Source organism: Lytechinus variegatus, chromosome 14, assembly GCF_018143015.1.
Source record: "Lytechinus variegatus isolate NC3 chromosome 14, Lvar_3.0, whole genome shotgun sequence".
Classification (NCBI taxonomy): Eukaryota; Metazoa; Echinodermata; class Echinoidea; order Temnopleuroida; family Toxopneustidae; genus Lytechinus; species Lytechinus variegatus.
In genome coordinates this window covers 11,395,701-11,408,294 of record NC_054753.1, presented here as the reverse complement: position 1 = coordinate 11,408,294, position 12,594 = coordinate 11,395,701, and the positions used below count along the sequence as shown (strand labels likewise).

Sequence of the window (12,594 nt, the reverse complement as noted above, 5' to 3'; positions counted from 1 at the left end):
CGTTTGTGCAACGTTTACTTGGCTTCCGAAAAATAGATCTTTTACTTCCAGAATTCCGTGTATTGTACCTAGTATTGTTTTTGTTTACTTGTATTAAATCTTGTCGGTTCATCGAAAATGGTGTTCGGTAGCCGTAGTACTGGGCACGAATTGTGTTAATTTTGTCTCGACAGGCGGTGCCACATCTCCGTAGAAATCCCTCCCTCGGAAGCGCCGCTGAAAGGGATTCGTATAGATCGTCTTTTTTCTGTGAATCCCGGTAAGGGATGCTTTTGCTTCAGGCCAAAGCACAAGCAGAGCCCTGAGTTCGTCGTCAGTCCAATTTGTGCCTTTGGAACTTGAAGATATGATTGATGAAAACAATGAAATATACAAATGACGCTACAGTACAGCCCCCGGGGGTACAATACACAGAATGATAATTCCTAAATGCACGTGACAATTGGCATATACCGGTACTAGTACACTGGCAATACTCCTACACGAAAATTAACCTGCACGAAACACAGCGCGCGCTAGGCGCCTTTGAGTCGAACCCGGAAGAAGCACGACACAATGACGTCATAGAATCATGATTCAAATCACGATATCGTTTATACGACCTTTTTCGTTCGTGATTCTACAGAAACGTCTTTCCAAACGCCCCTTTTTCCGTGTTTCATGTTTGTGATTTGAAAGACGTTTATTTCCACTTTCGACTAAACGCAATCGTGATTCTGCAGAATCGTGATTTGAATCATGATTCTAATCATGATTCTAGGGTAAAAAGGTGTCGAATAAACGCACCCTAAGTCCATGAAAATCACTATGGTTGATAGAGAGTCCTTTTTTTCTTGTATTTGACCATCCAACTTGGGGGATAAGCTTGGGTGTGGAGTGGGGTGTGTAAAAGAAAGCCTCAATTGAATAGAAGTTAAGATCAAAGACACACATGCTGTACTGGTGTGCCTGCTTTTAAGATCTCAACAATTTTAGGAAGATTTTCAAGTCTATGTCCTGAGGAAAGTTGTCAAAATCCCAGATAGCCAAAAGTTGTAAGTTACAAAACTTGTATAACTTTGTAGAATACATTAATGCTGTTATGACCATAAAAATTGTGTTGTTTAAGTATTCAAAGTTTGTGTAATTTCTGTCTAAAATTCATGCCTGAAATATGGCACGATTAATAGCTTTCATGATTCTCTTTACAGTACTAAGCTATGCATACTGTCTGTAGTGAGCACAGTGAAGTGAGAGATACTGACAAACTATGAACCTAATTTGAGTTATACAGGTGTATTCCATGTTTATTGAAAGGTTAAATATAACCAAGTAATTTATTTACTCATTTATTATTTCTTTTTACAACAAATATGTATATTTGATGTTGTGCACACAGGATGCAAATACAGTTTAGAATTATTTCCTTATATACATTCATATTATTAAGTTTATACCTGGGTTAATATTATTATTATTTCATTAGTTCAAGATAATTAATCATAGTGATTGTTCACTAAATAATATATCAACTGCTGATAATTGCAAGCAAATTACAATTAATTACATTTGATTAGAGTTTGAGTCAAATTCGATCAATAATTTGTGATAACTGTTCTAATATGAACGAAACATATATAACATAATACGTTTTTATTCCTTCTGTTTATTTGTGACCTCATAAAGTACACAAAAAATAACAGATTTTTGAGAAGGCTAATATTGTCAAAACTTTAAAGAGCTAAGATACATTCTATTGAGAATCCATGACGATAGAAGCACAGTTAGTTTTAGTTTGAGACCTTATAATGTAGATTTATCTGTTTATCATTTTGCACTATGTATTTTATTGATGTACTATATGTATGTTTTCTTTGCATCCTAAGCTTCATGTCATGATGTTATTGTAAATATGTATATATTTTCTTGTCTGTCTCTTGCAGTAAACCACACACGGCCACACACGCACATGGTCACGCACTTTCACTGTGACACACATACACACACACATGTTCTCACGCTCACACGATTGACCACACCCATACACCCCCTTATGATACGTCATACATGTACACAAGGTGCATGTATATATTGAGAATAAACATTCATTCAACTGTACAAGGCGTTGCTTGGATTTATTCTTTGTCGTCGGGTGTTTTTGCTGATGTGCGTTTGAACTTTGTCGATTCTGGGGTTTGATTCTGCAGCTACAGAATGTGGTTCTCAAAATCACTTCACGGAAAACACTCTTCTTGCTATGGATACGCTCTCAGTTGGGTGACTAGTTTCGCGCGAAATTCGAACCACAGCGTAGGCATTCCACATACAGTGTGTTGAGTAGCGCGCTCAAAATGTACAAAGATCACTTCCCAAAGAACAGTTGTGTCCTCACTTACGCTAAAACCAGTTTAACGAGGCAAAGTGATCTTGAAAACTACATCGCGAGGTGGTTTTCCAAACTGGTTTGGAAGATCGCTTCCAAGACCGCTTCGACTGTTCTCACTAGTATGCATTAAACTAGTTTCCACTAATCTAGTTTTAGGAACGTAGTGAGAACAGCCTCTGAATGTCCACCAAATACTGTTTGGCACCCTTTCCCCATCCCCTGCATTTCATTACACATTCTATCCAGTATACAGTCTTTTTCCCCTTGCAATTGTATGTTGTTGTTTGCTCATTATTTGTTCCTCATCAGTTGTTTACTAGAGGGATCTTACAGCAAATTTGATGACAAAGGACCTTTTTGCAGGCAAATTTGAACTTCCCTGTAAATAATTACAATGTAGACTCAAGAAGTGAAGAACAAAGAGGCACTGAAGTGTTGTTGCTGATCTAGTTTTAATAGTTGAACTTGATCCTTGGCTGGTTTACTTATACAGGAAATACATGCATTCAATGTTGTTTGAGAAAGCTGAGCCTTTGATCTTTTTGGGAAGTGCAATATATGTAACTTAAGATTTTGGTTAAACCAGTACTAAAGGTAGCTTTGTGGTATTAAAGAAAACAGTCTAAAAGCTGAATGAGTTAAATTTAAAGAGGGATAGTTTATGTTGTCTATAGTAAAGTAACTTCCAATTACAAACTATTGGACTTATTCACATCCACACCAAATATTTTACTAGTGTTGATACATGTATGTTTCTTATTAGGGTTTCAAATTAAAGAGAAATGCCAGTAGTTGCAGTAAAGACTGATTTCATGAGAAAGTCTGTAAAACCAGGCTTAATTGTCAGTATAGGATCTAGATCTGGTACAGTAACATAAACTGAACTTTGTGAAATCTTGAAATCTACGCTGAAAAATATTCACACTGAAGATCACCAACACAGATAGGCACACGTGGGACAGTGTATTATTATTGCTGGAACAAAGACCCGATGGAAGTGACAGAATCCGCGCTTATTTTGCTTACTTCTCAGCAATTACACGATTTCTTCCAGAATCCTTTGGCACATAATTTTTATTCATACATACAGACACTTAAGTGGTCATTATATTAGATTCTGTAAAATGTCATTTTGAGATCGTTACAACTGGAATTTATCTTTAAATCAAGTATTGTATTATAGTAATATGAATTATCTACGGTGATTTGAAGTAGTAAGGACCATAGATTTGACCACGAAGAATCTCTTGAATTGTGAAAACAAAGTATCTTGATTACAATCTGTCATGTACAGTATGGTGCAGTAAAATAATATGTTACATATTTGGTGGAAAAAAGACTATACTCCAAAGACTATATAAAGCTAAGGTTGAGTCAGTCACAGCGCATAGTGAATCTAGTCTCGCTACTTCAGACTCTGCAGTATGCGAATTGCGGAAACCAGGAGTCTGTGCCAGCAGACTAGAGATGGGAAGATGGATGTCCAATTTTGTACAGGAGCCTATGAGGGGAGGGGGGTGGTCATCTTGTCTTCCTTATACTACTTTTAGATGGAAAAAATCATGAAATTGCCCTGCATGCTGGTGTAGCACCTAATATTGTTGTTGATCAATTGTCCTCATTTGGCCTATGTTCGGTCAAGGCCGTGTTGTGATGAAGTTGTCCTTCCCTTTACCTCTACAACTTCCTCCGATGGTCAGATCTACTTCCTTCCACAGTCTGGGTATAACGCCATTTCATGGTTCAATCCATATTGACCAAGTTTCTTTCCTTTGCTCATTAAACCTAGTATGTGAATTCTCTCATTTGAGTTCCTGGGTCCATTTCATAAAACTTGTTATGATAAAACAAATTAAGAGTTAAAAGCCACTGAAATCCTTCGATCTGATTGGCTGATAGTGAAATTGTCATAGAAATTGTGCACTTGTTATTATGAAACAAGACCGTGCACTACAAAGGTGAGGGTTGTCCTTGGTGATTTGGTCACTCACCGCCCGGCTTTGATGACATCAGTGATCACTGTTTTTGTTTTGTTTGATATCTTTGTGGGTACGTGTATAATTTGTGTTACATTTTTCCTTTTTTGAGCTGGTGCTTTAAATGTAATTTGATTTTTCTGTACTTTTACTTGTTATCAGGGGAATCTATTTCAAAGATCTTTATATTCCAACTACATGTACATGTAGTTGTGGTAGCGATCTCAAATTTGTTCTAAACAGAATCCAATGAAATGACTTTCCCTTTGATGGACTATAAGATACCCTCAAAATGTCTCTTTTTACTTTTACTAATGGTGAAACAAACTCCTTATCAATGATGTATTCTTTAATATTTAAAAATCTGTATTACATGTACATGCCCTCCTATACAGTGCGTATCAAAAAAAAGTTTACACTTTGAAAAAGCCCTGGGAATTAAAAAAAATACAACATGTGGGTAATTTTTTCACATACAATCTTTGATTTGGGTCTCATCTATCCAGTAAAAGTTAAAGTTTTGACAGAATGTTACACTTGAGTGAGCACTTTCCGTTTTTGTAAAGCTCGCAGAAATCTGTTTGCGCAGAAATGCTCGTTTTCACACTGTGTCAAGGGGAAAGGGTGAAAACAAACTCATCCTGCACAGCATTTGTCATACATTTCCCTTGCACTTTTGGTCAATTGAAATAAAACGGATACATTCAAGCATCTTGTAACAGTTTTGCCACCCAAATTGAAATTTAAACACTTAGTAAGCACAACCTTCACCCTTTATGTGCCATCTGGATCTGAGGACATAACTGAATCTGAAAAAAAGTTTATATCAGACATCTCCAGCATTTTTTCACTGTGTTTTTATCATTTAAAGTGGGTTTACATTTTATATTTCATTTAATGCTTGTTTCTGCACACTTTTCCAAGCTTGACAATGATTAACAAAATGAAAATCAAGCTTAAGCCATTTCATGTAAATCACAGCTCAGTGTAAAGCAAATATCGTCACGATGGCCATGTTGTGTGGGGGAGTGGGGTGGGGCACAATGCACTCTTCGAAGTGTTTTGGGCAAGGAAACTAGTTAAAAAGGTTTGAAATTATCTTAAAATCAATTTTACTAGCTAAATTCCATGTGTTCTTCATGATTATTGTCTAGTTTTATTTGCATAACTATTTCAAAGTTCTGCGCAAATCATTTTTCACTAATTTTTCAAAAGTGAGTGGTGCTCACTCAAGTAGAAATATTTTTTGACATTTATATCGTTATTTGCTTAAATGTATCTGTACCAATGATATAATGTGGAAAAATTTGCAGAATATGACAAATGTATGATTTTACAGGATTTTTTCGAAGTGTAAACTTTTTTTTGATACGCACTGTAGAAAAGAAAACATGATCTACTGATAGATGTGATAAGAGGCAATTCAGTTGAAATATATAGTAGAGTTGTTCACAAGTGACATCACACATCTTGTCGCATTGCCAATTTGAGGATCTCCTTAGCATTAGTGATGGCATTCAAATGCTCATAACTTTGTCATTATTTTTTTATTTTCTCAAACTTTCGTTGATCTGTTTCTTTGATTTTTCTGTTTTCACACAAGCTATCTTGTTCCAAATGTTTTATTCTCTTTTAACTTTTGAAAATAGATCTTAGAATTCCCTCTCATATTGATACTGTACTGTACTTCATGCTGTAAATCATAAAAATTGCTGTGCATGCATACATAGAGCATTTTAGATTTGTTTTTTTCTCTTACATTTCTCACTCGCTCATTTTGATCGTTGTTGCGGTACATGTACATGTACATATAACTACCGGTATATGTACAATAATTTCAGACTGCCTATTTTCTGGAGTTTCTGATTTAACCACCCCCCCCCCCCTCCAGTAAAAAGGATATTCATTGTATTATTTGATGCCGTCAAATTTTCTTCAAATGCTTTAAGTTTCATTGATCATAAATTATTTCTATATATTGGGTGTTTTCTTTAAATAATCCTGTTGTTGCCACCTGACTGACATTTGTTTACAAAATAAAATGTTTAATATTGAGGGGCAATCAACCAACGATCACTATTGAGAGGATATTTTCAAGGTAAAATTTATTTTCTCTCTGAGTTGATACACATGAATTACCTTCTGACGTCCTTGTCAAAGTTTCGCCTGGTACATGTAGAACTTCTCAGTCAATCATTGCTGCAGCTACATGTATTGTGTAAAGTTTTCCCTCCCAATATGCCAGAACTGTACAGACTATCTGTTCCATTTTCAGTAGAGTAAAAATGATTTCAAGAAGCACTGCAAAAAAAACCTTACAACTTAAACACAGAATAGGATTTAGAAAAACTTTTATTTCCCAATTGGTCAACATATCAGGTATATTGATTTTTTACTGCCTATTATTACATTATTCCGAGTTTCGTAATGTGCAATATACATGTAGGCCCCGGGGGGGGGGGGGGGCACTTACATTGACGAGTGGATACCATGCATGACCAAAAAACACGTAAAAAGGATGTCCTTTTCATGATAGGGCACGTTACGTACGTAACGTGATAAGGGTGTCAAAAACACAAAAATAATGAAAAAGGTATATTTCGCTCGGAAAATTACGTGTTTAGGGTCAAATTTGCGGGGATGATAAAACAAAATCAAAATGTTTTATAAAGGATGTCCTTTTTGCCCCAACACGTGGGATCGTACTAAACCAAATAAGATAAAGCAGACGACCGAAGGACCCGAAACAATAAAACATTCCTTAACCCCCATACTATCTTTTTTTTCGATTCACACTCTTTCTTAACCCCATACTATCTTTTTTTCGATTCGCACTGTCTTTCTTAACCCCATACTATCTGCTCAACCATGGTTAATGCCTTAACCCCAGACTATCCCTCAGCTCATGAATACTGATGACTTTACCATACAGAGCGTGGTTAATGTGCAATTCGACTTCTGTGATTGGTTAATGCTTAGCCCCACTTTCCTTAGCACTGTTTCGTTTTCACACTGCATCTCTAAGCACCACATTGTGGTGCTAGCACCACATTGTGGTGCTAGCACCACAATAAGCCGGCTAACCCTGCTTTTTTGCAGGGCCAGATAGTACTGTACTATTTACCGTGCTAGCCCACTTTGCTAAAACGTAGTGTGAAAACGAAGTGGGCTAAGCTTAACCCCGGGAAATTGGTTGGGCTAAGACCCCCCCTTAGCCCTACCAATTTAGGACAAAAAGTGCAGTGTGAAAAGCATACTAGAGATTTCTGACAAAGTAAGTATTAAGCGCTATATAAGCAAGTATAATTATTATAAACTTTTAATGTGAATCATGGGGCTCTTTTTTTTATTACTGCATGGTTTCATTACCTTCTGTCGGTCAGTATGGCTTCTCTTTCAACTTGTTTTTTTGCTTCATAGCACATCTATTCTCTTTCAAATTTTTATTTGAAGGCCTTCCATTCTTATTGTGTATTATATTTGTCAAAATCTGCAGATGACCTTTTTTAAAGATTTTATTTCTACCCATTTCGGATTATCAAGCTTAGCTCTCATTTGTGCAATGTGATCATAAATGAATTCTTAAAATAAAACACAAGAGTTAGGCCCTACATGTATGCCTTGAAAATATTTCAATCATATACATGTAGGCCTTCTCGTTATTCAGGCTTTTCTCTCTTTTCGATTCTTTGCTCCATAGCACAATTTCAACGTTATGAATTCTCATTGAATTTTTGTTACTATTTATAGGCTTCTATTCTAATTGTGTATGATTTTCTCCAAACTGAGGGGATGACTCTATTGTTAAGATCTACACTGTAGGTTAAGTTCTAGTTTTATCCATTCATCTTAAGTGAGCTGTCATTTACTTATTCAAGGTACATTTGTCATGACCTTTTTTGTTGATTGATGTCCTGTAACAAGGGCTTTGAACCCTGAATTATTTTGGATGGCCGTCACCCTTGCCCTGAATTATTTGCAGTTGATCAGCAAAATGAAGAAATGTACAGCTGAGGCCAGAAGTTAACATACACCCAAGAAATTCAAAGAAAATTTGACACTTGCCAAACATCATAAAATTGGCTATATCTTGTAAAATATTTGTGCTATCATGGCTAATTTGATGTCAAACAAATGAGTATGTCATGTCCCTTCATTGTCATCAGGAGCTGAAAAAACATTCAAGTGTCATTTTCCCCCAAAAATCTTCATATTTTTTTAGAAATAAAACCTGACAAAGACATTTCATATTTGTGCTAGTTCTCAACACAAACATTTCATATTACATTTTTTTGTTCAGCGGTGACATATCATAATAGAAAATATAATATAAATCATAGATTCAACATTTATATATTTCTATGAAACAATGTTTGTAGAATGTTTGGCATTGGTGAACTTTCTAAAAAAATTGTTTATTTTTTAATTGAATGTAGGCATTCAGCATGAGAAAATGTTGAAAAAAAAATAAATTGTTGGATTTCTTTGAATAATCCTGACTTAATGCAAGGTATCATTGTATTTGTAGAGTGTATATGAGCTGATGAACTTTCTAAAAAAGTACTTGTATTATGAATTGAATGTACACCCAAATAGAATTTGGAAAAATATGGACACTTTACCAGGATTCATTCAATAGTCCTTACTTTATGCAAGGTATCATTGTAAAGAACTTCATATATTGATGCCCTTATAAAAAGCTTTGTCATGTTTGTAATGGAACATCCAAACAGAGTGAGAGAGAAAGAAAATACCCATTTACTTGGTTTCTATCAATAGTCCTGACTTTATATGTGAAAGATACCATTGTAGTCAGAGAAGTTCTACATGTATGAATTGATGAACTTCAAAAATGTATGTCAAGTTGAAATTTAATGTTTACCCAAACACAATGAGAAAAAATATTTTCAGAAATAGTACCTACCAGGTTCCTTTTAATAGTCTTGAACTGGAGAGTTTTAGATGAGTTGATGAACTTTCTACAAGTATGTCAATTCATGAATTTACAGTTTGTAAACATATCAAACAGAATGAAGAATTACTGAAGTTTCTTTTCAATTGTCGTAACTTATGCAAGATTTCATACATGCAGAATTCATAGATATTTGGTTAACGCTTGCATGCATATGTGGGTCATGCGAAGAAAGACAATTACATCAAATCTAACCTCAGGCTGTCATTCAGTCATGAAAATTGTGAAATCAGCCATCACAATAATTTTATTTAATTCAATATCAAGGTTAATAATCTAGTGACTGCAAAATTATGGCTGAATTAGCAATGTATTTCAAAGAGTTTTGTTTGCAACACCTCTACCAAGTTTTTGTTCTTGTTTGTTTATAGCTTAGTGATATTCATTTGACAAACACTTTTGCCCCAAAGCAGCATGCAGAATGATCTCAGTCTGACTTTTTAATTCTCCTTTTATTTTGTTTTCAGAGTGAAGAAGACATGGATGTTGAAATGAAGCAGTTTGCACGAGAGAAGGTCTGCTGATGCTGCTCCTTGTAGGTGGTTACAATGCCAGGTTAATGATTAAGTCCAAGACAAGCATGTGTGGACAGATATTGCGTCTTCAGTCAACGCCCGAACGTAACAGATGTTCCTGATGCTGCTACCACTTCAAGGCCAGTTCCCATCTCTATGCAAACCAGGTTTTGATATGAAGTAGCAGTTGAGTTGGAAAGAGCAAGCGAATTGTGCTTTCTTTAGTGAAGATTCACGCTTGACGGGAAGTTTGTTGAACCTTCGTACCTATCTGGAGCATCGGTAGGCCTGTGATCACTGTCCTGTGAATACATTGTATTTGATGTCCCAGGAAAACATTTGGATACGGAATGTGTTGATAAAGCTGTGGCTGTGACCAATTGAAAAGAGATTGTGTCATCCTAGAGAGAGTTGTGTTGATCTGCTCTAGTCCTTAAGAATACCTGCATGTAAGCGTGTCTTTGACAACAATAACAGTCAAAATGGTTGGTCAACTCAGACTGAAGCCACACATTGACCAATGGGAAGGAGATGATGAAGTCACATTCTATGCTGCTAATGTCCAAAGACCAAATGAGCTTCGTGACTTGGCATCCACCTCCTCTTCATCCTCGAGTTCTTCAGACCTCTCTGGCAGTGGGGATGGCTTGCAGAACAGCAACACTGCCAATGAGGTTTTAGATGCCTTGCGTTCAAGGTCAGATTCATGTACTCTAGCTGAAAGCAAGGATCATGTGAAGGTTCACCCCTTCTGGCTGAGGATAGGCAAGATCATCTCCAATGTGCCATTCAGCGTAGTAACTCTAGTCATTGTAAGTGCTGTATCCCTTCTCTTGGGGACACTGGCTGTTTTGGTTGTTAAACCTGCGCCTCAGTGGGACAAGTCGCTTGATGCATTTGAGATTCCTAACCATCCGTCCACTTTCAAACGCGAGATGCTCAACTTGGCGCAGAAGGATAATAGTGTTCCAAAAAGACAAAAGCGAAGCCTGTTTGAGTCTCCAGCAAGGCTAGGTGAGTTGAACGTAAATGATCGTACTATAAAAAAATATGGAAGGTATTCAAAACATATGAGGAGTTCTCACAAGGAACATATCAAGACAAAACTTAGCCGCCACAAAGAGTCAGGGGTAGACCTTCCAGAAGATGTATTTAGTCCAATTCCTTCCAGTCATATATTGGATATCAACAAGCAATTTGCTCATCGCAATCAAGAACTCAACAAAGACAATAATCAACTCAAAGAAGAGCATAAAAGCCTTCATGCTGATGGTACAACTAAAAAGAGCTTAAGTGTAAATTACTCTAGAACATTGAATGATGAAACAAAGGGGCACAACATCAATAAGCGTTCCGCAGCACTCGCACCCCGTCCCCACTCCTGGCGTCTCCAGCTGGTGTACATGGCAAAGGGGGAGGACGAGAACATCTTCACACCTGAGCGACTTCAGACGATCCATGACATTGAGATGGACATCATGAAGCAGCCAGGTTTTACCAGATTCTGTTCACGATCTTCCCACTCGATCGATGATCCAGCGTTGGCCGGGGTTGGCCACTGTCTGCCTCCAAACTCGCTCATGACGTACTTCTTTCCCTCACAAGTTGGTGACATGGTGAGTCAAATCAAATTAGTTCTGAGTCATTTCGTTTGTTTCAAAAAAACTTTTAAGTGTTATTAATAAACCAGGGGTTATGTCCGTGTTGGACAGAAAGTTAAATAGTATAAAAAAAAACATGCACAAAGCTGCAGGACAGATATTGCCAGAGAATAAACTAAACATACTCTCTTTTTCAGAATATCCAACTGGTACATTGTAACTGTAGCAATCAACACATACACTGCTATTAATATACAACTTTAAAGGGACCCCTCTGTAAAACAGCGTTGATATGTTTGGCGGCGGAAGCCAAAAATATTAGGGGGGGTCTACCTGAAAATTTTTTGGGATAGACACAGGTAAAAAATTTGACAAGCAAAAAAAGAGGTTTTCAGCCTAAATTTTAGGAGGGGACCACAACAATTTTAGGGGGGATCACCTGAAATTTTGGGATGGACACGGGTAAAAAATTTGACAGAAAAAAAAAGGTTGTCAACTAATATTTTAGGGGGGGACCACAACAATTTTAGGGGGGTCCACCTGAATTTAGGGGTGCAGGAAACAAAATTAACAAGCAACAAAAGAAAAGGTTCTTGGGGGGGAACACCCCCCACCTCAAATTTAGGGGGGGACAGGTCCCCTCTGCTTCCGCGACTTTATGATCAACATTGAGTAGGGCAATCCCTCCGTCTTAATACTGATCATTTCTTTGTTATTGTAAATATATACCATTGTTATTATTTTTGACAGACAGAAAATGAATACAATACGATACAATATTTTGGTTGAAAGGAATTGGATTTGAAGGTCGTAAATTCATCAGCCTCTGAATTGGCTTTTTCTTCTAAAGCTCTAGGCATTGTGATTTAAACTCAATGTGCTTGAGATTGCACTTTTTAGATCGTTACCACATTATGTTGAGAAAAATGTACATTGTAGCAAAAATTAGGTTTTCTCATTACAATGAATGGAGTTTTAGACTAGTTGAAAAAAGTATGTGTGTCAGTAAATTGATGCGTGTATGTAGGAGAACATTTCCTTTAAGGAAAAGAAAAGAATCTAATTAAAGGTCAAGTCCATTTCAGAAAAGTTTTTATTTGAATCAAAGAAAAATCAGACAAGCATAATGCTGAAAATATCATCAAAATTGGAAGTGAAATAAGTT

General features: G+C 36.5%; 1 protein-coding gene across 4 annotated transcripts in view; it reads left to right on the top strand.

Moving 5' to 3' along the window:
• The window catches only part of LOC121427343 (protein dispatched homolog 3-like), a 51,737-nt gene that overhangs the window by 4,475 nt on the left and 34,668 nt on the right, over positions 1-12,594 (top strand). For all 4 annotated transcript variants that reach the window (XM_041623686.1, XM_041623685.1, XM_041623689.1 and 1 more), the window contains exon 2: positions 9,781-11,444. In XM_041623686.1, the coding sequence (XP_041479620.1) occupies positions 10,311-11,444 (1,134 nt within the window). In that variant the 5' untranslated portion in view covers positions 9,781-10,310. The remainder of the gene's footprint in view (positions 1-9,780; positions 11,445-12,594) is intronic.